Consider the following 25,784-nt stretch of genomic DNA (forward strand, 5'->3'; position numbering starts at 1 on the left):
CACCCATAAGGGGGGGTGTCTTTGGGCCCCCGCTTTCCACGTTCTCAAGGAGGCCGTCGTCATCCGGGATTGCCAGGTCAGATACTGAGGGCCGCGAAGGTCTTCACCAGGGTGACCTGCGCCTCGGAGTCCACCGCGATTTTGTTATTGTCTGAGGGGCCGCCCTTGCCAGCCAGGACTCTCTGCCGGTGCCGGTCCTCCTGGCGCTGCTTCTTCTCCAGCCGCTGCCGGTCCTTCTTCTGCTTGCTGGAGGCCTGCCGGAGGAGAGGGGCAGTAGAGCGGACGGGACCGACCCACAGCGGCCCCCGCCCTGGGCCTTCCGGAGGCACCGGACTACAGCTCCCATCGTCCGAAGCCAAATTTCGGGAGAAGACCTACAAGAGCTCCTCCCATGGATCTCGGGATCACGTGCCTGGGGGTGTTGGGAGTGGCCGCCCTCCCCCTAGGAGAGGGAAGGAGGGCCCCTGGGGGAGGCTGGCATCGAGCCCAGGGTTTACAGCATGCAGGGCCGGGCCTTTCTTGCAGGGTTTGCATTTCAAGAGGGGAGGCACAGTCGCTCTTTTCTGCCGGAGACATGGAAGACGGGAGGAGGACACCTCCACGACTGGGGGCGTTGGCGGGACGTAGAATGGATGAAGCGACCGAAAAGGGAGGAGTGAGTGACGGTCCGGATTCGTGCAAGCAGCAGCAGCAGGCGGGGGGCAGAAGGCGGGGCAGGCCAACAGACTGCCAGGGCCTGACTGAGAAGGGGAGGGGGGGCTCTGGTCCAGAGGGGCAAAATGCCAGAGCGAATGCCCCTGCCAGGAACCGGGCTGGGCAGCGGGAGGGGCAAAAGAAGCCGGCCTCGGCAGGATGCCTTCAGAGGGAGCAAGAGCACTGCTGGAGGAAGAACGGGAAGGGAGCCAGAGGCCAGGAGGCCTTGGCCTCGGGGTCAAGGGTGGGGCTGCCACAAGCGGGGCTGGGGAGGCGGGAACTTTGTTCCCGGCTGCTGGATACCTTTGGAGCTGGCTTTTTGCCTGAGCGGTTTCTTTCCACGGGACTCCCCTTGGGTTTATTATTGTTTTCTATTTCCTGGTGACCGAAAACCCCGGCTCCAGTCCCGCACTCGTCCCAGAGGGCCGGCCTGGGCTGCGGCTTCGGCCTGTTGGCCCAGGCTTCCTCTGCATCTACGGAAAGAAGAGCCGTTTTCAGCAATACGGCTCCGTCCCCAGACTCGCCTCTGGGGCACGCGCCGTCCGAGAAGCCCGCGCAGGAGGCAGGAGCGAGTTTCTGGAGGACAGCGAAGCTGGCATCGCTCGCGCGGGAAGCCACCCTGCGACAGGGAACCAGGGATCCCAAAGGGCACTTAAGACCTCCAAGCAGTCGAACTGATTCATTGGTTTGACCGAACTAATTCAGACAAAACATTTCAATGTGTTTGCAGAGGCACCCGAAAAGGAGGCGGCGCCCGATTCCGTGTCCTGAATCAACCAGGGAATCTGGTCCAGAAAGGCGACTCGCCGAACTGCCTTTGAACAGAATCTCCACCGGACTGCGTATCTGGCCCACCTCCTCCCTCGCCACGTCCCAGCCGGGAATATCTCTACTCTTCAGAGTTGTGTTGGCTGAAAGACGGCGTTTTTCGTCCTTGCGTGTGAATTTATGCTTTACCGTAAGCCTGTTTTGCTTTCAGTCTTCTTGGGGTAAGTCTGGCGAAAGCGTTTCTGGATGAAGCGATGGCCAAAAAATTAAACGAATCCTTACGTTTGAATTAAGGACACCAAAATAAATCGTCCAGAAGACGCCGCAAAGCCTTCCTTCGCACTGATTCGTGTCCCCATTTGAACACACACACACGGACACACACAGAGCCCTTCTTTAGCTGAACCAATGGCTGCTTGCCCCCGGGGTCTGCAAGAACACTTTGCAACTTTAACAACAGGAGCAAGTCTGCGTAACAGAGCTTTCCATGATGAATTACTCTGCCTATACAAAAGCTTTCCTGGGTAAAATACCTGAACTCAGACATTTAAAATCCCTTCGTTCCTCCTCCTGCACTGATGAGCATGCACTCTCAAGTTGTTCTTTCCTCTTCTTTCTCTACAACATTACATTTATTATTCTTATCCCTGCTATTGAGACGGACGGACGGATGGACTTACGGAGCCTTTCCAACTCCTTCATCTGAAAAACGGCAAAGATGGTTGACTCAATGTTGTAACTCTCTGATTTGAGGACCTGGACAATTGAATCAGTGTCCTGGGCAGGGAAATAAAAGGAGATGTGTTGAATAGATATTGGGGGTCTGGGTTGGCATGGCAAACCCCCCCCCCCGCTCTTCCAGTAATCTCTGCAACCTCCCTAGAGGGAAGGATCACCTTGGTTCACCCCGCTGCCATGTCCCCAAGTCCTTCAAGGCAACTAAGGGAGGGAGAAGGGGGCCCTGGCTGGCAGCTGCATCCAGTCTCGCGCTTCTTCTGCCCCCACCCCAGGCAAATGTGTTGGGGCTGCGAAGCCCAGATTCCCAGCCAGGCTGGGGAAGGACGCTGCCGGGGCCCTCCTAATCGCATCCAGAGCCTCAGCAGAGTGCGGGTGTAGAACTGCACCGTCTGTCAGACCAGGAGCACGAAGACCCGGATTCTGCTCAGCCAGGGAAGAGCACGGGGGGCTTCGGGCCAGCAGACTAAAGAGAAGCACTTGATGGGGAGGGTAGGGGTGCAAATCCCCTCACCAGGCATCCGGTGGCGTTGCGGACTTTCTGGACGGCGTCCTCAACTTGATCGTGCGTCTCTTCTTTGGGCTGATGCCTCTCCGCCTTCACCTGGAGGGCCTCTTTGTTCTTCGGTTCATTTTGGCATAACATCTGGGCAAGACAAGAGGGGTGCGCGGGGGGGAGGGGCTCAGAGACGAGCCAAGGGAGGCTGCCCAAGGGAGCGTCTTGGTTTCCCTTCCTCTCCCTGAAAGGGAAGCTAATGGCACCATGCCATCTTTGGCTCAGATTTAGGGGGAAGCACGAACCCGCGCACGGTTCACAGCTTAGCACGTAAGGGGATTTGACCGATGCCCTTTTGGACCCCAGAGGCCACAACGTGAACCCACCTCCGTCTGCAGCCAAGTGGGGGCCGCCGAGTTATCGTTGATCTTCCGGACGCTGTCGTAGTGCTCTCCGTGGCAGTACGCGATGTGCAGTTCCCGGGCGTGGCTCCTGTCCGTTCCGTGGATCTGAGGAAGGAAGAGGCAGGCTTGAGAAGGACAGACTTGACATCCCGGTGGCCAGTCAAAACAAACGCTCAACATGGACGCAGGCCTTCAACAGACTAAGCGTTGGCCATTCTCCATCTAGAGGCCAGGAGACTTCTAATTTTTTAGGCCTCCCTCCACTTTAGTGGGGCGAAGCGGCAGGGAGGGCCAAAATGCCGCTCCAGGACCCGCGGCATGCCAGGCCCAAATTCCAAGAGACTGTCCAGATCCAGTAGCCAGAACTAAGGTGGATCATGTGATTAAAACAGCCACGTGGCTCACGCTTGGGGCGAAGCCATGATTTGCTTGATGACGGTTTATCGACCAAACCATAACGGGCTACAATCAGAGAGGTGCTACGTGTTGACTTGGGGAACTGCTTTAATCCAGCTACTGGGCCTCTTCAGCACAGCCCAGCTGAAGCAGACTACGGCTTAGCACGCACCACAGCAGCCGCAGCGGAATGCAAAAACAGACTTTATCAGTAAGTTGCCATTCACAAGCCGTAAAGGAGGATTTCAAGCGAATTCCAAACAAAACAGCAAAACCAATTAATGCAACCCCGATGAGGAAATGGAAAATCGACAGAGAACAGTAGCAGAAACTGGATGGTAAAATCAGCACCGAAGCCCGTTAACTGGCTTGGAGCGGGGAGAGGAAGAGCCATTCTTAGGGCCGGTTAGTTCCCCAGCTGTGCCGGGATCGGTCTTACCCCTTTATGGGCTGAATTTGATCCACCCTGACTTGGATTTTATTGTATTTTATATTTATTGATTACTGGTATTATTCGTAATTTTTTTGAATTTTAAATTGTTTTTATTGTGAACCGCCTAGGGTCCCCCGTGTGGGGGAGATGGGTGGTGATAAAAATAAAAATAAATAAATAGAGAGAGAGAGAATGAGAGAGGGAGGGAGGGAGAGAATGAGAATGAGAATGTTTGCAGATTGCCAGAAGGGGAAGAATAAAGTCCATGAATGGCCCTTTTTGGCTCTCAGGAAACCAATGCTCCCAGACCAGCCTTTTTCTGGGAGGGCAACCTGGCTTCCAGATGGGATGCCAGCTGAGATCTGGGGGGCTTCTCCAGAGAGATCACACCCTCACAAACAACACATCCATGTTTCAGAGTAGCAGTGCAGAACCTTGGGCCCCATTCGGCCTGGAAACTCTGCACCCACTCCAACAAGGAAGCTGGGCGAGGGTGCAGATGTGGAAAAGACCAGCTCAAAACCAACTGGATTTAATTCAGTTTAACTTAAACTCCATACAATGCCCCCCACCCATTTAACATTTTCCTCTTTCTGTCCCCTTAAATATGACAGCATGAGAGCAACCTCCAAAGGTTGCAAAGAGCGCCTTAAGAGGTCTCCAGCCTCCTGCTGCCCTCCAAGCCTCCCCTGAATTAGGAAGAGCCTTCTGCAGGGAGCCTCACTGCGGCCAAAAGAAGGGTCCGCACCGACGGCAAACCGTGTTGGGGTTGCTCTTCTGGCGGGCAGGCACTCCAGTCTCGCTCGTTTCTTTATTGGGAGATTCACCTGCCAGAGGGGGGCATTGAGCTGGTGAATGACGATATTCACTTGGTTGTTCCTCGCAAAAGCCACGATGGCATCGTTGCCAACGAAAGTCCCAGGCTGGGCCAAATTGGCAACTGGAAAAGATAAAAAGAAAGGAAGAGGGGCATTCAAGGAGGAGAGGACAAACATGGGAAAAAGTGCCCCATGGGGGAAAAAAATGGCCCCTGGAACAACTCAACCACTGAGAAGAGGGAGAAGCACCCCCCAAGGCACCCCGATCCCTCAGATTTCTCTGGGAATAAAGCCAAGGTGGATCCCGGGGATTTGGACCCTGCGTGTGATGGGAACAACGCCCGGATGGCGCCTGCAGCATCCGTCTCGGCTCTGCAGTGTATAGGAGGAAAATGTGTGTTTGGTAAACTAAGGGCTCTTCTGGGCTGACTGCTTTGAAACCCCCTCCTCTGTATTGCTCAGTCAAGCAATTATTGCTGCTTCAATCACAGTTATACCTGAAAATGCTAAAGGAACCCAAAGGTCACAGAAGAGGCCAAAAGGGGCTCAAAGAGAAAGCATTCCCAGTACTTCCTTCCATGGCTAAGTTGTTAAACTGCTGACGGGCTAAAAAAAGACCCCTTCGCTGGCATAAGATAACCATTTACACGTATATTAAATCATATTAATATTCAATCATACTTAACACGAAGACTGCAGGTGAGCTATGCAGGACAGACTTGCACGAGGTGACTGACAGTTAAAAAACCGCCACCAATCTTTCAAGGTTACAGACGCCGGGCAACACGGGCTCCCCTTGCGGGCACCCACAGCCCCTCGCTGTCACCGGGGGAACTCACTGTGCTTCTCGAAAGGGACGTCGTCCTCCACGAAAGGCTCAAAGTCTCCCCGCCGCTTGATCATGTAAGCGACGGTTTCCTGTCGGTGCTTGAGGTGGTTCCGCGAGTGCCCCTCCAGCTGGTCCCCGAGAGCCCGGAACAAGCAGTTCCTAGGAGGAAAAAACAGGAAAATCCAAAAATGTGCCTAAAAGGGCAAGCAGCCTGGATTAGCCTCAGCCTGCCCCAGGCCTGGCACGGATGGACCCCACCTCTTCAAAGGCTTACTCTGCGCATGCACAACTGTTTCAGAGACTTATTTATTTATTAAATCAGCGTGCTGCCCGACTCCTGACGACCCTGGGCGCCTCACAAGTAAAAACACGAAAATCACAGCAATTTGTTTTCTCTGCACCGTTGCTAGAACAGCACCATTTTGTTGTTAACCGGCCTGCAGAGGAATACAGTCGAAATGGCCATCTTTCGATTCTTCCAGGAATTTCACGAGGGTCAAAGTTCTGAAAGAGTGCAGCCATCAGCCTGGAGAGAGCCAGTCTGGTCTACTGGTTAAGGTGCTGGCTAGAAACGAGGAGACTGTGAGTTCTAGTCCGCCTTGGGCATGAAAGCCGGCTGGGTGACCTTGGGCCGGTCCCTCCCTCTCAGCCCAACTCGGAGCAATGCAGACCGGCCTCCTCGGCTAAACAGTCTGCACATCTGGCTGCTGGACCTCACAAGGACTTCCCAGCAAGAAAAAGCAGCACGAACACTGAACTGCTATGCCATACGATTCAAAAAAAAAAAAATCAGCCTGGAAGGTGGGGGGGGGGCTCCCTCGGTGGAGGATTTGAAAAGGTGGCCTGGTCAGAGAGGGTGAATGCTCTGAGGCTCTTTCCAGCTCGCCCTATGAAAATGCAGCGGGATGAATAAACGCCCCCCTTCTCCCCAAAATGCACAGGAGTCAAGCCAGGCTCGTGCTTTCATCCGACCGACGTGAGGTTTTAATCCGCAACGTGGAAGGCCGTTAACGGGAGGCCTCTCCGGGTAGCTCTCCCACCCCAGCCAGGGTCTACGGAGCGAGTCGCAACCGTCCGGGCTCACCCCACACACAGCCCGTCGGCCCGGCCAGTCTGGGCGCGCCTGTCCTCTTCGGACGCCACGAGGATCCCCTGCCCGCGCTACCGCCCCCTCCGGGAGAAACGTCCGGGGAGAGAAAGCCGCTCCTACTCGCCGCTCCCCGCGTCCGGCAGGGACCCGAGTATCTCCTCCCGGCTGCCCACTCGGCGCCTCTGCGCTACTCGCGGACTTGCGGTTGAAGAGCCTGGCTCGCTCACTTACCGACCGACCTCCTGGCATTTTACGCTACTTGGCTCTGTTGTCGTCGCGCTTCTATCCCTGCCCTTTTACTTTCCATATGTCATTCCTGTTCCTCGCTGCATCTCCTACATCCGCCCACACGGACCGACACCCACCTTCGCTCGCTCTTTAGGCTTTGCATCGTTTTCTGGCCGCAGGGCAGGGATAAAGTCAGTATAAACCCCGCTAAAGCCTCCGGGCGCAAACGAACCGGCGCCGGCCCCCGCGCCCCCCTCCCGGCCGCCTCCGGGCCTCGAGGCCGCTCTCCGCCGCCCCGTTGCAGGAGCGACCTCGGAGGACGGGCGGGAGGACAAGGCCCTAGTCCTCAGCGAGGGCAGAGCCCACGGGGGAGGGGGCCACGAAAGGGGGCGCGGCCTAGGACCGAGTCCACCCTCGCTGGCGACTCCGAGCCCCGCCCACCTCACAGGGTCGTGGGGGGGGCTGCGGCAGGGAAGCCCCCCACCCAAGCCAGGCGGGTCGCCAACGAGGCCGACGGGCCGGCGGGCGGGGCCTGCAGTGAGGGGCGTGGCCTGGCTCACCCGTCGCCCGGCACCTCGCGCAGGCGCAGTCCGAGTCCTCGCAGCTGCTCGGCCAGGCCGCAGCCGCCGTCGTCCTCGTCGTCTTCCCCCTCGGCCCGGGCCCGGCTCCGCCGCTCGCGGGCCAGCGCCCTCCGCGCCGCCCGCTCGTCCCGCTTCCGCTCCGCCTCCGCCTTCCCGGGCCGCGCCCGCGCCGCCTGCTTGCGGGACATCGCCGCCGCCGCCGCCGCTCCCTCAGCGCGGCCCTCGCGCCTGCGCCTGCGCCGCCCTGCGGCGGAAGTGGCGGCCGGGACGGAAGTGGGGGCATGAGAGGAGCGCCAGAGCGGTCGGATCATGCGGGGAGGGACGCGGGCGCCCCCGGGAGGAGGAGGAGGGGGAGCGCGCCTGCTCGGTGCGCTCGTGCCGCGCCCGCCCCGCCCGGGCAGGCCAAGGGCGCGGCGGGGTTTTCCCCCCGTTTCCTTCTCCTTCCTCCCGGGAATCCACGCGCGGGCCCCGGGCGCACGTTCTGCGCGAGAGTAGCGGCTAGCCGCGATTTCTTTCTCCAGCCGCCAGCCGGGGCCAGGCTGCCCCTGTGCTGAAGCCACGCCGGCGGGCAGGTGGGCCAGGGCCGCGCCTCTCGACCCCGGCCCCTGAAGAGGGCTGGGATCCCAGAATTCCCCAGCCCGCAGGCTGGCTGGGGAGTTCTGGGAGTTGGAGTCCGGGCCTCTTCAAGGGGCCACGGTTGAGAAACCCCGTTCGGGGGCTGCTGGATGCCCACGCAGTGGTGGGGAGCAGAATCCTTGAGGAAAAGGACCGAACTCTTACTCGACCGCGATGGATTTGGCTGGTTTGTGGCCGGGTGTCTTGCAGGACCCGCTTCCGTGGTGGCTCTTCACGTTCGTTCGTTTACTCGGTTTCTATGACCACCCATCCCAAACACACACCACCACGAAACGCATAAAACAAAACAGAAATAAAAGCAGCCCGGGCACGATATAATCCGTCCTCCAAACAACCAGGAGTCCGGCTCCAACCCATACCCAGGGCTGAGCACAGAGCCACGTTTTCAAGCCGTCAGGAAAGGCCAACAGGGGCAACTGGCTTGTTTAGGAAAGTTAAATGGCTGCCCATCTTAATGTGAGAACTCTGGGTGGCTAACAGCAAGTAACAAAACAGAAAATAGCACTTTTATTGTAGCAGCCTTGAAGGGCTTTTATTCATGAAGAACCACCCTTAGTGTTCCACTGTAGAAGTATAAAATTGATTCCACGTGAATAAACACATCCAGAGTAAAGGATGAGGTGTGAACCAAGTTGCAGGCTCTTCAACAGCCGTACAACGTGAACTGACTTGAAATTGGATCAGCCCCGGAGTCTTGGGATCACCCCTCTGCCCTCCACCACCCCGTAGGTCGCTCAACCTGATAAACTGCCTGTTGCTAAGGGGAATATTATGCTGTTCCCACAGTGAGAGGAACATGTGTTCAATTAATTTATCACCCTGACCTCTGCCCATTATTTATGGCCTTTTTTTTTTTTATTAGCCCTCTGATGACATGAATAGTGTGCCTCCACCTGTTCCTTTCCAGGGATGTCTTCCTCCTAATGTCACAGAGGATGGTGGGTTCACAGCAGCTGAATTAAAGCAGTTTCAGGAGGAAGGTGGGTGTTCCTCAGCCAGCACTTCACCTTTGAAGAGTTCTTGGAAACTCCGGTGGGCTCACGTTGCAGTACCTAGGGGCCCGTTTTGTTTCCAAGCATTGCTCAAGGTGCTGTGGTTAACCTCTGCCCGTATAAAGGGGCAGCTCAGAAACAAATGGAAAATTGGATGTGACTATACAGGGATACTGTTTTGCAGATTTCTTCTTCCAAGGTTGGAGAGAGGACTCTGGTCCCAGAGGGGAGATTGGGACATCAGGAACCCCTTCCCTCCCCTTCGGTTTGAGCCTACCCACTGGTGGGGAGCCCACCCCCTCTCTGGAAATGGTTGCTTCTGCAGGAAATCATGTCCAGGTTGTCCCCAACCAGCAAATAGACTATTTCTGTCAAGCCCATTAGATCTGCCTTTGAGCCTCCACACCTTCATGGTTTCCCTCTTCTCTAATTGGTACCTGATCGCTTTTTCAGTGCGGCCTCTTCCACCCCATTTTTCTTGCACGTAAGAAGAGTGTGTGCATCTCAATGCAATTTTTAAATAATAATTAAATTAGGTACTTGTTTTCATTTCCAAAAGAAACAACCCATTTCAGTGGCTGGGTTCACACTGTATATGAGCCAAAAACAGGCCCCATGAAGGCTTTGCAGGGTGTGTGAACACCCTCAATCTTCATGGTAACATCCTTGGGCATCAGTAGCTCTATCCTTACACGAATTGGTGAATCTTTGGAGATCATCTGAAGCCCCTTCCCCTGCACAGCCTAGCTTTTCCTCTAGCTTCCCTGTTTGAAATAAAACTGCCATCGTGAATTGATCCGATGGTTGAAAGATCTCAGCAGGCTGTAGATTTTCAAGTGTGACACACACTTTTAGCGCAAATCTGCATGTAGGGCCTGCTTCTAACTTCTTTATAGCATCTATTGGGAAAACAAGCTGCATCCAGTACTAGTTTTTGAATCATTCACTGAAGACCAGCTAAAATCAACTTCTAATCTTGCCTGATGGTAGAACTCAACATCTGCTTTCTCCTTCCATATAGCCAAGCTCAAAGCTGGTTGGCATATAAAACCTGTCCTCTACTTTGACCTTTGGCCTTCCAGCTCACATACCTGAAGAGATCTTTGGATGACTGCAGTGAAATCCCTCAGGATTTAGATCAACAGCATTGCTAAAACTAACGAAACTTGGGAGGAAATGAAGTTCTGGGCAAAAAGGTTATTTGCTGATCCTGGATTCAGATACATACCCCAATTCGCTTACGCGTCCCCGCTTCTTTTCCTAAACTGCAGCTTTGGACTGGACCCAGCTGGGGGACGTCAGGTTCTAGGGGAAAAACCCAAGAGTGACCCAATCTCACCACCTTTGTGGCTCGAGGGCCAGCACTTTGCCTGAGGGGAGGGAATCCAAAAAGCAGACCTTGTGAGGACACAGAAGCGAGCGAGGAGAGGACAAAAAAGTGAATTAATGTGAATCCAACGTTATTCTTAAGGATGGTTTGTAGGATTTTCCTCCGGGGATGTAATTACAGTTCGGTGGAAATTCTTGGAGAGCTCTGGAGGTCTGCGCTCGTGATCTTGGGTGGGGGTGGATGCACCTTCCTGGAGCAGTGTGTTCTTCTGTCAGGCTTTACACACCAGCCCCCTGCCTCCCCAGCGTAGGAATGACCCCCTAATGAAAGTTCACAAGAAATCCAAGATTATAGGGAAGTAGAAGTAATATTTACAAAGGAAAGCAGGAAGTGATAAAGACTTTCAGCAACTGCTACAATTCGGACGCAAGCGCTAAATACAGAAACGACATTCTTGCCTTCCGTTTTTGCTAACAGAATACTCGGCCCCCTCTCTGGAGTAGGCTGGCAGAACTCCATTTGTTTTTTTAACCCTCCGATTTGCTATCCTCTTTTTCCCTGGTTGCGTGACTGCTGGTTCCCACAAGTCAACTATGTTGGGACGCCGAGTCTCAGAAGGACCAGCCAACGTGGTCAAGGGAGACCTGCACTCCCAACCACCTGGAGGGCACCAGGTTGGGAAAGGGGGGGTGGGCAACATCCTGACAGCATCTGTTACCAGCAGCAGAGATTTCAGAGCGTCTTTACCCTGAAACCAGGGTGCCCACGCATGCTAATTCCTTAAAAAGAAAAAAATTAAATGACCGTTTCCCACCAGCTGCTAAATGTTTGAGGTTCTGTGATTTAGATGCACCCAAGAACAGCTGGGGCACCTTTTGCTCTCCCAGAACAGCAGCAGGGAGAAGTCGGGCTGCTCCTGTATAACTCAAGAACACACACCGCTGAATTGCTAACATGAGATGGAAGTGAAGCTGGAGCTCCTATCTGTGTGACAGTCCTCCCTCCCACCCCATCCCCCAAATCCTCAGAAGTCAGATGTTTGGCATCTAGAAACACCCTGCATCTCATCCGGAGGCAAAACTGAGGGCCAAACTTCCACTGACAAGGAACAGCTCGGTGGGTGATGATGCGACTTCCTCTCGTTCTCCTGGATTGGCCCGAAACGTTGGAGCCGCTGCATTGCCACCTGGGGTTCCAGCAAAGGACCCCTGCCACGGCCAGCCCCCAGAGAGCGGCAATGCACAGGGCCCACTTCAGGAGGCCGGGGTACACGAAAAGGACGGTACAATAAGCAGCAGCGTCAGCAGCATCACAAGGAACAGAAGCCTCTTGGCAGCCATTCGGTTGCTGCCGTCTTCGGAGCCCCCTTGACCGGTGCTGGGAATGCCACAGGCCAGCTGCTTCTCATTTGGAGCATCCGAAGGGAAAGACCCCTCCCCATTTCGGCCTCTGGAAAGGGCCGCCTCGTTACCGAGATGGCAAATCAGCCCTCCCAGGACAGAGGTGACTTTCCGGCAGAGGGGGCAAGTGATGATCCACGCTTGGCCGTCGTTCCACAGGAGCAGCTCCAGGCAGGCGGCGCAGAAGACGTGCTGGCAAGCCAGCCGTTTGGGCGACCGGCTGAGGCCATATCGACTGCAGCAGATAAGACAGTCGGCGTCGCTGGTGCGGCTGGGGGGACCACTGAAGCCCGTTTTCTCTGCTGCGCTGCTGAAGGCACCTGGGGATCTCAGTGTGGAAAATGGCGAGGAGGAGAACGAAGTTCCTGCATCGGCTGCCGGCAGCTGCGGGAATCCTGGGTGGGGCAGTTCTGCAGGATGTGTCGAGTGCTCCCACCCTGAGCTGTGGCTTTCACATCCTGCGCTGCCCAAGCTTTTCCCCTGCTTTTCTGAGACCCCCGTTTTGTCCGTTTCTGCGGCTGCTCCTTGGAGGGGCGTGCGCCCACCCAGTTCTTCCTTGCCAGTCCCAGGAGGAAGAGCTTCTATTTGCGGCATGCTTTGGAGGGGGAAGAGGTGGCCTTGGCCGAGATCTGTCCTAACAGTAGCAGCTGCAATTTCTAGAGCCCCTTTATTGCTTTATGGTGGTGCTTGCTGGTTATCAGAGGCTGGCTTTCAGCCACCGCTGCGCCAGGAAAGGGCAGCAGTGTTAATTAGTAACTCTGCAGCCATGCAGATAATTCTGCAGGGATCAACCATTTATTTATTTCAAGCACTTTTCTGCCACTTTAACTATTTCATTCAATCCTGGGTCAGCTCTCAGCACATTTTAAGGATAGTATTTTCAAAAAATGAAAACATTTTATAGTACTTACCAAATTTAGCCTTTCCCGAAACTAGTGAGACTCCAGGGGACAATTCTGGAACTTCACCAGAGCTAGAGTGCAGCTGTTTTTGGATGCTGGGGCTTCAGGATCAACTCACAAAAGCGGCAGGGGAAGGGTCTAAGGAAGAGCTCAAATTAACGGACGTTAAAGTAAATTGGTGGCAGAAGTGCAGCTAATCTAGTACACGGCTATGGCCCACTTTCAACATACCCGCTGCCTGTCACTTTAAACATTTCACAAACAAGCTGTAATGGTTGCAGCTTTGGAAAGGAAGCACACTCTGCCTCCGAGCTTAGCATGACCTAGCCTGCCTCTCTGGAGCTTCGTTTAAACCAGCATCCAACGTCTCATGGTGGCTTAAGTCAATCTTGCCCGATCTGGCCTTCCAGAAGCGATGGCCATAAGATGCCCAGAATTCCTGGCCAACTTGAAGAAGCCTCCAAACCAAGAGGAAACGGGAGGGCTGAGTTTCAGAGAACACGGAGAGATGGAGGAATGCAGATTCAACCGTTTAAGAACGGGGTGATGTGTCCCAAGGGCACTCTATACGCTGTGAAAGAGCAGAGCCTCAGCTTTCAGGACAGGCAGACTCCAGCAAAGACTTGTTGGAAGACAGTACCAGCCCTGGGACATGCAGTCGCCTCCCAGCTCGTTTTTTTCAAGGTGTACATCAAAAGGGAAATCAGGACGGCATGCTGGAATCCGATTTCCGTGTCCCTGGCTCTCAACAGTTCATTTATTTTACGGATACCAGGGCAGTCAGCGAGAAGCCCCAAGCAGCGAGGCCTCTGGAAATCCTCCAGGAGCGATGCTTCCAATGATGTTCCCTGCAAAATCCCCTGCGCAGAGGCTCCTTCCCTAGCTGAAAGATTTCATTTGGGGCCACCCTCTGGACCAACGAAGAGGGTTGGGCTCTTTAATGGATTCACTCCCTGTGATTTGTAGCCATTGGTAGCAGCAGGAGCAGCAGCAGCAGCACTTGGAAACGTAGGTTATTTAATGCTCCATCTTGAAGAGGGTGGAGAAAGGCCATGAACGAGACATCAGAGTTGCGGTGATGCGAGACCTCGGTTTCCCACGTACTGAAACGTCTGCTGCGTGTTCAGGCACAGAACAGAAGCGAATCTCCTCTAGAGGGTAGCAGAGAGGAAAGGTTTGTGCATCTGGTGCCCTGCTGTGGCTTCAACGCAGAATCCCTCACGGATCTTCTGCCACCCAGTGACAATCTTGGGCATTACCAAACATGATTTGAGAGAACATGGCCAGTATGGGACAGTGAGTAAGGGTTAATGACCACCACCACCAACCTCCAAGGAATTCAGGACCAGATTTTCAGTGTTTTTAATATGAATCTTTGGCACTTTTAGTTACAACAGATGAACTTCCTCGGCCCCTCTGATCTCATGGACAACGTCCATAGTCCTTTGGGCAACAGGACTGAAGTAGCTGGCGGTCTTCTTCCCAGAACTGTTTTGATTCCAGGATTAACTGTCGTCCCTGGCATTTCCTGGCCAGTTGCCATTCAAGTGCGAACCGAGCCCAACCTGCTAAGCTTCTGAGTCCAGACAAGGTCACCAGGTTTGTCAACTGGCAGGTCTTTAAAAAACACTTCTTGTATAACTCTGGGCGGCAGAACTAATTTAAAACAAATTAAAGGCTGGGAAGTGATTAATGCTTTGACTGGGAGAATGTCAAAGGAATGAAAATACGGTGAGGCTGAATTTGCTGAATAAACCTAAATGCAGTCAAAGGGTTAACTCTGATTGGATCCAGATTTCCAGATGACGGGAAAAACTCTTCGAACATGTCCAATACAATCAAGCATACAGATCTGATTTAAGTTGTATGAAGACGACGAATAGAGGTGCTGATCACTACGTTGAAATTACCATTGCATTTTCTTGCATTTCTTCAATGACTATGTTCAAATTTAACTTGGCAATGTATTCAATCTTTTTTTTTTTTTTTTTTTTTACAAATGAAATACATTCGGATTCATCTACTGCTGCAACCTGCCCTGATGGGCTTCGGATTGGTCTTCAAGCGAACACCATCAAAATCCAGTCTTCAACGCCACCTGTGGAAGCACCGAGGCAGAACATTCATCCTTCCTGCTGACCTGAAAACATCCCAACTTAAAAGATTCTTGACTTCTGAGGCTCTGTTGACAAGAGTTCTCAAATGAGCACACCAATCTCTGAGTATCCTTTCAAATGGCAAACAAACTATTGGTGTTGTGCTTTTCTTGAGTTGGGTGGGTGGGTGAAATCTATTTGGCTCCTGTCCTCCTGCGACCCAGGCACCCTCCTATCTGTCCAGGGCATCCTTCCCAGCCTGTCCACATGATCTCCTAGAAATGTCTGTGGCCCTCTGGCCAGCGATACAATCACCACCAAATATGGCTGCAATACATACATGGCTCCGTTTCATCCTGCTGAGTCATATTCCATTTCTTAACTGAAACAGCCTGGTCAAGATCTCGGAGGGGTTGAGAGAGGGGAAGGCTTTCAAATTCAAGACGCCGTTTTTGGACTTCAAAATTTTAAACCCGTCTCCTGCAGCTTGGTGCTCCATTGATGTGCTGGCAAACCGGGATTCCCAAACTTCCTGTCCCCAGGATTATCTGTTCCTTTTTTATGAAAAACTAGTCATTTGGACCTCTTGCAGACAAAGGATGATCACATGGGGGATTTTTATGGTATTGACTCAACACTTTTTGTGTAGAAATCACAGAAAAGTCAAATAAAAAACCATCTCAAAGATCATCAACCTGCTGCTCAATGAAAAACGCAACACAACACCCCATCTCTCAGCTGCTTGGTGCTGCTCACTGCTCCCAGGCTCAAAAGCGGACCTCCCACCAAGGCCGTCCGCCCCACTGATGACCGTCTCTATTACTGAGTGGCGGTCTTGGATTTGCTCTGCCACCTGAAACAGCCAGACTGCGTTCAGCGGTCTGTGCCACGGCCACTGTCGTATTGCCCTTTAATCCTCCCTTCTCCGGGGTAGTCAGCGCCTTCAGCAGCTCCTTGCGGGTTTCCAGACATGTCCTCCCCCTCCCCTTTTGGACGTAATCTGGCTTGTCAGGGTCCACCTTTATCGCTTGCCACCTAAACAGAGCACCTCCGCGATTGCGCACTAAAAGCCGGAACCTATTTTATCCCCCTGCTATTCCTCCAAGAGTTAATGTCAAGTAAACAAATCCTTCTTGAAATACCATTCGCAAATATTACACCAGGACTAACAGTAGCAGGCGTGAGATTTGGCCAAACCCTGATCCCAAATGGGCTGGTTCAGACAGCCTGGAAAACATGCAGAGAGGCTTCTTCAGTGTAGCCTGAAAATCAGTCCGAACATCCCCAAACCGTTCCAAATAACTAGACACACGTTTTTTGCAGACTTCTTCCCAAGATCTTCCCATAAAGAAAACGCCAAGGTGGAAAGTGTCAGAGCTGTTTGTGGTTATCAAATGACAAAAAGCGTGTTAAACATTTCACGTGCTCCCAAGTCTGGGATTAGCCGAAAAGGTCTATTTTCTTGAGTTTCCCACCAGCAGCTCTTGTTTCTAGACACACTGAGTGAATTAAGCAAGACTCCCCAATCACCGGCTCTGAGAGGAGAATGCCGAAGTAACGCATCACAGGACCATTCAGGGTTCAATACCGTTTTCTTCTAGAAACAGGGAAGATGAACACTTAACGTTTTGTCTGCCTGCCTGGTAGATGCATTTCTCTTGCTTCACCATTTGCTTCATTTCCTCTACCAGGAGGCCCTTCCACTGTTTCCATTCAATTCAGCTTCCTAATCCTTGTACTCACTTTTCTGAAGCGACACATTTGACTAAAAACCTTTGTGAGATAGGCAGTTTTGACCTGTCTACTCTCAAGTTTGGTTATTCCCAACCTATGAACCTCCTTCCAGGTATTCTGAAGTTGTTAGGGTTTCTCAGTATTGTCTCAAAACTTAAGCAAACTTGCTCTAGGGAGATACTTTAAACGCCTCCACTATCACTTAGATCTCAGTCATAAGAGCCAAGCTAAAAATGAATCTACATCTCCAAATCTGAAACCTTTCAATTATCTAAACATGGCAGTTTGCTCTGATGAATTGGGGATTTCTTACTTCTAACCCTCATTTGTAATCCTAAAGCCTTCTGCTGGAAACCCAACGTTCCTAGCCAAGAGAATTAAACTCCAGGTTAAATTCAAGAAAACCCGTTTACGAGCCACCACACACAAATGCTGCCAACACAGTCTTTGGTTTGCCAAGAGCAGGGTGTGCCATCTGCACGCCACAAGCCCTGTTCTTGCAGTCCCCAAAGCCACTCCTGACCCAGGACTGAAAATGGGCCATGCTGCTTTCTGCCATTGAGGCGGGAAATGTGCACAATCTCTAGTTCAAGCCCTAAAATATATTGAACCACAAAACACAACTAAACGTGCCTAAATTTGCCCTCCCCCAAGTAACACCTTGATACATGGAATCTGGTAGTTGAGAACAGTCCAGAGGGAAGAGTAACTTCTGCAACAACCTGGAATCCCACAACAGCTTGTCGTCGCAGAGAGATGGAGGCCCTTGTCTGCTGCTCCCTGGTCTTTCCTCATGGCGGTGAACCTGGGACATCGGGCTGACTTTCAAAACGCCACGAACAAATTCACCCCGGGGAGGGCCATCTTCCCACCCCAAAATTCAGTTGCCAAGTCCTAATGCACGCAAGTCAAATTTCTTGCATGACCTTCTGGTTCAGCTCCAGGGGTTCCCCAAGCCACCCCCCTTTAACAGTCCAGAAGTTTCTTGGATTAGTATCTCATCAACTCTTCCTGTCAGAAGGTTAACAGTCGCACTGTGACCACAACGAACACAACTTACTGCTGATGGCCAGCACAATCGGAATCATAGCCAGACCACACCAAGCAATTCTTAAGACCTTTATTAAGAGATGCTTGCAGTTTGACGTGAAAAAATCAGGTGTATATTTCATACAAATTAAAAATGAGGTTCTTAAAAATCCCAACTTGACCAGATATGAAACAATTTAAAAACCTTTAAAGGTGTATTGAGAAAAAACAGGCCTTTAAAAAACATGTTTGTCGCTCCCAAAAGGAGGAGACTGCTTTAGATAAAAATAATAAAAATCCCATGCTGCATAGATAATGCAGAGAGTTCGAGTTATCTGGTCAACAGCAAAAAGCAAGCACTTAAGGTCTTCAGTTCCAATTCTTCTGTTCATTTCTTATTGCTGGAATTTCATATTCTGTTTATTTCATATTTCATATTCTCTCTTCTTTGATGACTAAACTGAAAATAGAAAAAAAAAGCCACAAGTAATATTACCTTGCCCCACCCTGTAAAAATAAACGGGGGATACCAATTCAAGTTTTCCACGCACAACTCCCATCACTTGGCACAGCAAAGGCAATTAAACACAGAGAGCTGGCAGATTCACGTCACCCTAAGCAGGCAGACAAAACGTGTAACGTGCAATCCTGTTTTGTTCCTTCCCTTTGTATCTTCAGGTAAGGCCTGAAGCCCCCTGGTCTCTTCTTCGAGAGCTGGGCCAGAGTGCCGCACTCCTATATTCACCCCAGCAGAAAATCAACAGCAGGACTCACAGGGAACAAGCGCTCTTCCAATAGGAAATAACAGCTACAGCTACAGAGTAGAACCTGTTCTAATGAAGCACAGTTGCTCTGCACGCACAACATCCAAACAAATGAAACATATTCTGCTTTAACAGGATGACCTACTTCACATCATACGCCATCCCCCAAATTTCAAGCTCATTTTGGTCTAGAGTAAAGTGTGCTGTAACCCAAATTACACTGTACTACGTCTCTGAAAAAACAAATGCTCTGTGACTTAAACCACATTCCGCAACCTGCACCATTGGCAAGTGCTGGGACCGTATTCCCTGTACCCTCCAAAGAGCACCAGGTTGGAGAAGGCTGGCTTAATATTATGGGCCGCTCAAGCTTTATTAGTGCTCCCCCCGGCCTCAGCCAAGATGGGGGCTCTCTCAAGCTTCCTGCCACTGAACTCGCAAATGCCCTCCCCGCCCCGGCAATGACTGCAATCCAGGCGGCCTGGCTGCAATCTGGCAGAGCTCGGCTCGAACTTCCTCAGGGCAAACTCACCCGGATGATGGTAGAGATGGTAAGCCGGCGTTTACTCAGCCCCGCCCTGCTCGGCCTCGGGAGCGGACGTGTTCTCAGCTGATGGTTCGGCTGCCTTGGTCTCTTTGCCATCTTGTGGTTTAGGGTTCTCTGGGCGTCTGCGTCGGTAATTGAAGTTACGGCGGTACCGACGCTGTGGTGGCTGCTGGCCCTGGACCTCATCCGCCTGGTTCTCTTTGTCCTCTTCGTTGCCTTCCTCCCTAGGCTGTCGTTGACGAGGAGGACCCCTGAAAAACCCGGTGAGGCTTGAGACATTTCACTTTGGCTTTACGGCAGGAAGCACCCCCAACATCCCGGGCCGAGCGGCCCTGCCTGCAGGGACTCACCTGCGATAGCGCGGCCTGTAACCCCGATACAGGTTCTGTCTGACGGGCCTGCCTTGTTCTCCTGCACCCTGGCTGTCGGCGCTCTGCAAGACGGGAGAGGGGGGCACTGAGGCCTACCCACAAACCGCCCCGGGGAGGCCAGGAGGCGCGGTCTACACAACCTCCGCAGGGCAGAGGGGAACAGCATCCACACGACAAACACCCGCTAACAGCATGCATCCTCACGCGACCCTCCTTTAGGATTCTACACTCCCAAGAACATTTTAATTCCACTGCTCCCCACTCCCCCAACCAGCCAGCAAACAAACAGCAAGCAGTCTTTATAATTAGGAAGAGTTACCTCCACTAGATCCCCTTGCACAGGAGCATTGGAATACTGTGGCCGCCGGCCGTAGGGCCGACGCATGTAGTAAGGGGGGTACCGCCTCCTGCGGTAAGGGCGGCGTTGTTGGGACTGCCCTTCCGGCAAGTTCTCTGACCCCTCATTCTTTTCCCCACTCTCACTATTTTGGTAATTTTGCTGGTAGTTGCGTGGAGGACCTCTACGCCGAGGGTATCGTCTGTACTGGTTACGGTCTGCTGCGTATTTGCTGCCTTGCACTGGAACGCCACCAGGACCTGTAACGTTGGCTGCCTCTGCTCCCTGGAAGGAAAGACCCCCCCCATGGGAATCAGTGTCAGTGCTCTCGGCCCACAGGCGCCCTAACACCCCTTTGGGGAAAGGGGGCTGTCACCCAGAAGGCAAGGTGGAAAGGCAAGCCCGCGCCAGCAAGCCCTGGCGCATCCACCCACCTTTTCGCCTTCAACCACGTCAAACTCCACAGTTTCTCCATCTCCTACGCTGCGAAGGTATTTCCTGGGGTTGTTCTTCTTTATAGCGGTCTGAAGAGGAAACATTGAAGACGTTAACCCAAGTGGCCAGGATGTAACACGGAAGGAAGTTTTCTGTATCTGAAATATGCTGATGGAAAGCTATGTTTGAGGAGAAGGTGGAGTGGAGATAAACATGGCCTGAGAGCGGACTGAAAGATCAACAAGAAGTATGTGACAGGTTTCCTCCCAGGCAATTGTGGGACGTGCTTCTCCTACTGCGACAGACAGAATCAAGACATCTCTAATAACAGGGACAGACAAGACCAGGAACTTGGTAAGACCACTAGGCTTTCAAGGACAGAGACACTGCGACTATTCTTACGTTTCCTTTCACAAATCTGTACTGTTTGTTCATAAATACGTACTATAATGTCATTAACTTCTTTCTAACCGACCCCTCAAACAAATCCCACCCCCCCGGTTGTATTCTCAATGTCAACATCATCACAACTCCGGGGCCTCGTTCCTCAGCATGATCAACGTTCACCTACGTAGAACCCACGTCTATCTTGTTCTCCAAACAAGAGAACAGCAGCCAATTCAGAGAAAATAGTTTCCTAAGACTGAGAAAGTGACGGAAACATGTTTCTGCTAGGGGAACCTTCATGAACCCAACCAGCAAGAATTACACGTGCTCTGATAGCAGACGTGAGCTGAACATAAAGAAAAGGCTTAAGTAAAATTCTACAGTATTTCTGTGTCAGCAGCTTTACGATCAGGAGAGCTCTTCCAGGCTACACAGCGGGATATCCAGTTAGCTTAAAAAGTTGTAGTGTTTTGGCTACACTTTTGAGTACCTCTTTATTGCTACGAAGGCTGATTATGTTCTTCTGGCTACAAGAATCTTACTCATTTGTGGACTAGTACTGCTGTTACTTCAAAGGGAGACCAATTCAGATACGTGACAGACAGGAAAATGTAGGAGCCAGAAAAGATCCTTATGCCACAACAGTAGGAAGGACCCCCTCCAAAAAGCATGAATGTAAGAACAGATTATCAAAAAACAAAGAGAACTTTTTAGTTTGTCAGAAGACCTAATGCAAGACAAACCAGGCCATGATGCAGGAAGACTGTTCTCAGGGACAAAAGCTCACGGAAGCGTGAAGGTAGCAGGGCCAAGACAGGGACCAACAAGCTCACAGGTGGTTGTAAGAAGCAGAGTCCACGGTAGACAAATAATAATGAGGGAAGAACCAAGTTTAAGAAATAAGTAGCTGGAAAGAGATCCACAGCTCTGCTGGACATGTGCAGGCTCTCAGAATTGTATTTTGGCCATCCTTCGCTGAGGTTTCCCATTAAAAAAATCACTGCTTAAAAAACCCAAAGTTCCTTTTGTTCTGAGCTAACACTGATTTTCTCCCACAATACTGATGTTCTTCCATCCCTTTTGTTTCCTCAAAAGCCAGCAAATCTGGCTGCGTAAACAAATAATCTCACCTGGTGGACAAACACATCTTCCTTGGTGTCATTCCTGCAAAACAAGGAGTATTCAATTCAGAAAACATGACACAAAGAATCAGCATTCTCTGGCAAGGAGTGGTACTAAAGTTGGATGGAGGCCAATCAAATGTTGGGCCCTGCCAAGGAGAAAGCGATCACTCCCCAGTCTACACCCATGACTTTCTTGGGCTAAAAATATAGGAGGAGACTAGTAACTTGACGTTTCAGATTTCTTCTTTGCAAACTCTTGCAACTCTGAGTACAGTTAAAAACAGTTAAAGCTGAAAGGTAGTCCGAGCATATTTTTGGATATGTGACAGCTCTTTTCTGCAGAAGCATTTTCATGAATATTTAATACAAAACTCCTCATAGGAATGCAAAGGCCCACAGGGGAAACGTGTGTACGTGTGTGTAATCTTAACTTTTTAATTATGATTTCCGCTTTCAGGTCGATGTGTATATAGGACAAAATAAAAAACAGTTGGGATTTCTGTGCCTGAAAGTACCAAATGTATTCAGTAGCCCAGCCCAGATTAATTCCACCACTTGGCATAAGAGTGAGACCAACAGCTGCTATCAGGCAGGAAACACAGCCCTTTCCATGAAAGTGGCACTGCATTGTGCCACATCATGCAGCTGCATGCCGGACCCACCACAGGTGGGACACACTATTTAAACTTCCTGGCCAAGGACAATGATTCTGCATAGAGAATGGCAGGCCACTGGATGTTCCAGCCATCCAAGGCAAGGGAGTGTGCCAGTACCTTCAAACACCTAGCACCGTATTAAGAGAGTTAATGAAATAAGGGGGAAAACCCAGAGAATTGACTGAATTTGAAAATTCTTATACTTCAGAACATTTGTTGGGCATTATTTATAGTGTGCCGGTGAAGTATGACTCAGAATCCAAACGGCCCAAGTTTTTATGATTAAGTGGATGCAGAACTTGAATGCACCAACAGAGATGGGCACAAGGAGGATTTCAACAGAAGACAGAATTAAGTAGCCCGACTTAGCTTTATATGTGGTAACCGCCGCAAGCGTACTCTCTGCTTGCTGGAAAGGTCATCTGACCCCTTCAACGGAAGAACGGCTACCCATTCTCAACTATAAGAACGGGAACACACGCTCCCGGTGAGCCTCTAGAGGGGCCGTCCCGGACCGGGTGTCATCCAGATGCTCCCACCCCTCATAGGTCATCTGGCTGGGGAGGGTGGGAACTAACAGTCAAGAGGAGGCAGCTACAAGCTGGAAGTAATCGATGTCACTCCTGCCCATCAGTTAAAACAGCGCACACCCAGCCCTGGTCACCTGTTGATGAAGCCATAGCCGTTCCTTACGTTGAACCATTTCACTGTCCCCAAAACCTTCGTTGCTACAAAAGAGAAACGGTACAAGACGAGTAAGAACCAGGGTAGGCTCAAGGCCCCCGTCCTCCTCCAAAGGCGTTTATCGCTCAGCGGCAACAGCGCAGCGGCCTTTCCTGTCCCAGATCACAGGATGTTTTCAGCTGTCCCCGCCCCGGAGCGCAGCCTCGTTACCCGCCCCGAGAAAACTCTCCCGGCTGGCAAAGACTCGGCGGCTGCCGATTTAGGAGGAAACGACAGGATGCCTGGAGGCCCCCAGCGCGCATGTCCGCGGGCAGACAAAGGAGGGGCGCGGAAACAGGCGCGAAAACGATGCAAAGCGGAGGGGGCGCGTCCGGGCTTCTCCCCTCGCCCCGCTGGACGCGCCCGGCCCCCCCGCTGACCACGGCCAGCCAGGCCCCGCGCACGCGCAGAGCGGCGCACACAAAGGTTCCGCGCGCGGCAGACATCTTGGGCCACCGCCTCGGCCCCGCCCCCTCCCACGCGCTCTTCCCGCCCCCGCCACCAACGCCGCCCGCCCCGCGCGCTCCATCCCGCGCAGGCGCGATGGAGGGGAGAGGCGAGCGAGTGAAAGAGCGCGAAGCGCCTCAACGGCCGCGGCGCGCGCCGGGCCCCGCGGGGAGGCGGGGCAGGGCTCCCCGCGCGCGGCCAATCAGGGAAGCGAGGGAGGGAGCGAGGGGGCGAGCACGAGGGGCGCCGCGGCCAATCAGCGAGCGGGCCGCTGGGACGTGCGCGAGGGGGGGCAGCCGGGGGAAGGAGGGCGGAGGAGCGAAAACGGCGCGCGCCGCCCGCGAGCCCGCCCCCCCACGCGCGCGCGCCCCGCGAGCCCGCCTCCCCACGCGCGCGCGCCCCGCTGTCTCCCTCACCGATGACCTTCTTGTCCCCGCCGGCGGGGGGCGCCGCCAAGCCCAGGCCGCCGTTGGTGCCGTTGCCGCCGCCGCCGCTGCTGCCGCCGTTGTTGCTGGGCTTGGCGTCCGGGACGGCGGCGGAGGGGGCCGCGGGAGTCGCCAGGGGGGCGGCCGCCGCGGGGGCGGCCGCCGGGGCCGACAGGGGGGCGGCGGAGGGGGGCGCCTGGGTCTCGGCCTCGCTGCTCATGGCGTCGCTGGCTGTCGGCGGACGGTGGTGGTGACTGGCCTTCGCAGCAGCAGCAGCGGCGCCGCCTCCCGCGCGGTGTTGATGGTGACTCGGGGGCCGGCCGTGGGCGGGGGGGCTGCTCCCTTGCTCCGGGCTCGCTGGGCTCCGCTCTCCGCTCCCGATACCGATCGAACTGGCCACAATGGCGGCACGCACTCACTAGCCACCCCTCAAGCCCCGCCCCCGCGTGACATTCGTTGGCTCCGGCGCGCTGCCTGTCAGCCGCCGCGCAGCCTCATTGGGCCGCGGCGGCGGGCCGAGGCGGTCGCCGGCACGGCCTTGGCTCGGGCTCACCGTCCGTCAGAACCCTCGCCCCGCCATTGGCTGGCTTCCTCGACTTGCCCCTTCCCCGGAAAACGGGCGTGCGCCTTTAGGCTGGCTTGTCCCCTCGCGGGGCTCCCGATTGGCCCGGAGCCCGGTCGCTCCGCCCCCTGGGAGAAGCGCAGGCAGGAAATGCCTTTGCACGGGCCGCGGCACACGTGGCCGCGGGAGCCGCGTGGGGCGGCCTGTCAGCGGCTGCGGCCGTGGTCCCCGCCCGGCGCCTCCTTGACCCGGCGTGCTTCCCGGAGCCCCCGGAGGCGCTGCGGTCCCAGCTGGCGCCGCCCTTCGGCCCGCTGGCCGGGGACGGGCGCCGGTAGGGACCCTCCGCGGGCGGCGGAGTCCCGCCGGTCCCCAACCAAGTTGCTCTCAGCCGTCGCCTCCGGAAGCGACGTGCCGCTGGGTCCGGCCCGGCCGTCTCGCTGGAGCCACCGCCAGCTTGCGGGAGGTCGAAGGGGTCCGCTTCTGTCCCTAACAGCCCGTCGCCCCGAGGTCGTACGCGCGGCGCGTCCCGCTCCGCCTCCGGATCGATTCCCGGAGAGCCGGCCGGGGACCGCGACCCCCCGGAAAAAGGCTCCTTGGCCCGCAGAGTGCTTTTCTCGGAGCGCGGGCGCTCGGCTGGGGCTCCTGCTGGCTCGGGATGCAGGAGCGGCGGCATTGGGCAAAGCCCCGGCCCCCCGCCAAGCCTATTCCGGGAGTCCCCGCATGGCGACCTGTTCACCCACAAAGGCTGCCTGTCGGAAGACGAGGCAGACCCGGCCCCGCTTGGGGCACAATCCACCCCCCAGGGGCTGCCAGCGAGGGTGACTCCCGCAGCCCTCGGCCAGGGACGCTCTCGCCTGGCTTACTGGGAACCCCCGGAAAACTAGTGCCAACCCCAGCAAGGACCTCCAGCCGGCCCCTCTCTTTAAGGGGTGTAGAGGCGGGAAACAAGTGCCAGCGGAAGAGAGAAGCTGGTCAAGCAGGTCCTGAACTGCCACCCCCCACCCCAGCCCCCTGCAGGAGGCTGTTCTGCTTCCCGAGGGGGGTGGGCTTCAGTCCTGGGACCTCAGCCCCGAGAGACCCTCACAGTCGCCCCTTGAGGCAGGCGGAGGGAAAGACAGGTGCTCTGAGAAACCTTTTTATTTACAAGGGGGGCAGAAACATGGAATGTGGGGTGGTGGAGGAGCAGTCAGGAACCGGTTGGGATCCCGGGATGAAGAAAGGTTAACCTGGAATCAGGAAGAGGCCAACAGTTAGTCCCTCAATCCCACACCAGATTTCCCCCAGATCCGAAACTGGTGGCAGGGCCCGCACTGGTGGCTTTCCTCCCCTCTAGCAGTGGTCCGCTCAGTGCTGCAGACAAGGACTGTCCCAGGCATGGGGCAGCATCGGTCACCGCCTCCCGGCCTCCAGAAAGGA

The 25,784-nt window shown here is 54.0% G+C and overlaps 2 protein-coding genes across 4 annotated transcripts; both read right to left on the bottom strand.

The window, feature by feature from the left end:
• Window positions 1-17: 17 nt before the first annotated feature.
• Window positions 18-7,694, bottom strand: OTUD3 (OTU deubiquitinase 3). 2 transcript variants are annotated; one of them, XM_063317613.1, is made up of 8 exons: window positions 7,451-7,694; window positions 5,583-5,731; window positions 4,753-4,865; window positions 3,079-3,201; window positions 2,711-2,842; window positions 2,142-2,238; window positions 997-1,166; window positions 18-254 (listed from the first exon to the last, which is right to left on the bottom strand). In XM_063317613.1, exons 1-8 carry the CDS (start codon window positions 7,657-7,659, stop codon window positions 78-80), a joined length of 1,170 nt encoding a protein of 389 aa, XP_063173683.1. In that variant the 5' UTR covers window positions 7,660-7,694; the 3' UTR covers window positions 18-77. The 2 variants fall into 2 exon arrangements, with proteins under 2 accessions (XP_063173683.1, XP_063173684.1); XM_063317614.1 differs by lacking the exon at window positions 7,451-7,694 and adding an exon at window positions 7,028-7,068 and having other exon boundaries at window positions 20-254.
• A 9,973-nt stretch (window positions 7,695-17,667) lies between these two features.
• On the bottom strand, window positions 17,668-24,175 carry YBX1 (Y-box binding protein 1). Of its 2 annotated transcripts, none has more exons than XM_063317695.1 (8): window positions 23,798-24,175; window positions 22,876-22,939; window positions 21,562-21,595; window positions 20,044-20,133; window positions 19,592-19,894; window positions 19,252-19,334; window positions 18,887-19,152; window positions 17,668-18,050 (listed from the first exon to the last, which is right to left on the bottom strand). In XM_063317695.1, the coding sequence occupies exons 1-7, from the start codon at window positions 24,024-24,026 to the stop codon at window positions 18,918-18,920; spliced, it is 1,038 nt and encodes a 345-aa protein (XP_063173765.1). In that variant the 5' UTR covers window positions 24,027-24,175; the 3' UTR covers window positions 17,668-18,050; window positions 18,887-18,917. The 2 variants fall into 2 exon arrangements, with proteins under 2 accessions (XP_063173765.1, XP_063173764.1); XM_063317694.1 differs by having other exon boundaries at window positions 18,887-19,170.
• Window positions 24,176-25,784: the final 1,609 nt, after the last annotated feature.

This window comes from Candoia aspera, chromosome 18 (assembly GCF_035149785.1).
Source record: "Candoia aspera isolate rCanAsp1 chromosome 18, rCanAsp1.hap2, whole genome shotgun sequence".
In the NCBI taxonomy this organism is placed as follows: Eukaryota; Metazoa; Chordata; class Lepidosauria; order Squamata; family Boidae; genus Candoia; species Candoia aspera.

Bases quoted from the DNA above. Each gene is read 5' to 3' on its own strand.
- OTUD3 (XM_063317613.1), bottom strand. From the start codon at position 7,659: ATGTCCCGCAAGCAGGCGGCGCGGGCGCGGCCCGGGAAGGCGGAGGCG. The intron at 4,866-5,582 runs GTGAGTTCCCCC...TATCTTTTCCAG, and splicing joins CGTCCCTTTCGAGAAGCACA to TTGCCAATTTGGCCCAGCCT. The intron at 3,202-4,752 runs GTGAATCTCCCA...TTCCTTCCTCAG, and splicing joins TCAATGCCCCCCTCTGGCAG to ATCCACGGAACGGACAGGAG.
- YBX1 (XM_063317694.1), bottom strand. From the start codon at position 24,026: ATGAGCAGCGAGGCCGAGACCCAGGCGCCCCCCTCCGCCGCCCCCCTG. The intron at 19,895-20,043 runs GTGGGTGGATGC...CTTTCCTTCCAG, and splicing joins ACGTGGTTGAAGGCGAAAAG to GGAGCAGAGGCAGCCAACGT. The intron at 19,171-19,251 runs GTGAGTCCCTGC...AAATGTCTCAAG, and splicing joins TACAGGCCGCGCTATCGCAG to CCTCACCGGGTTTTTCAGGG.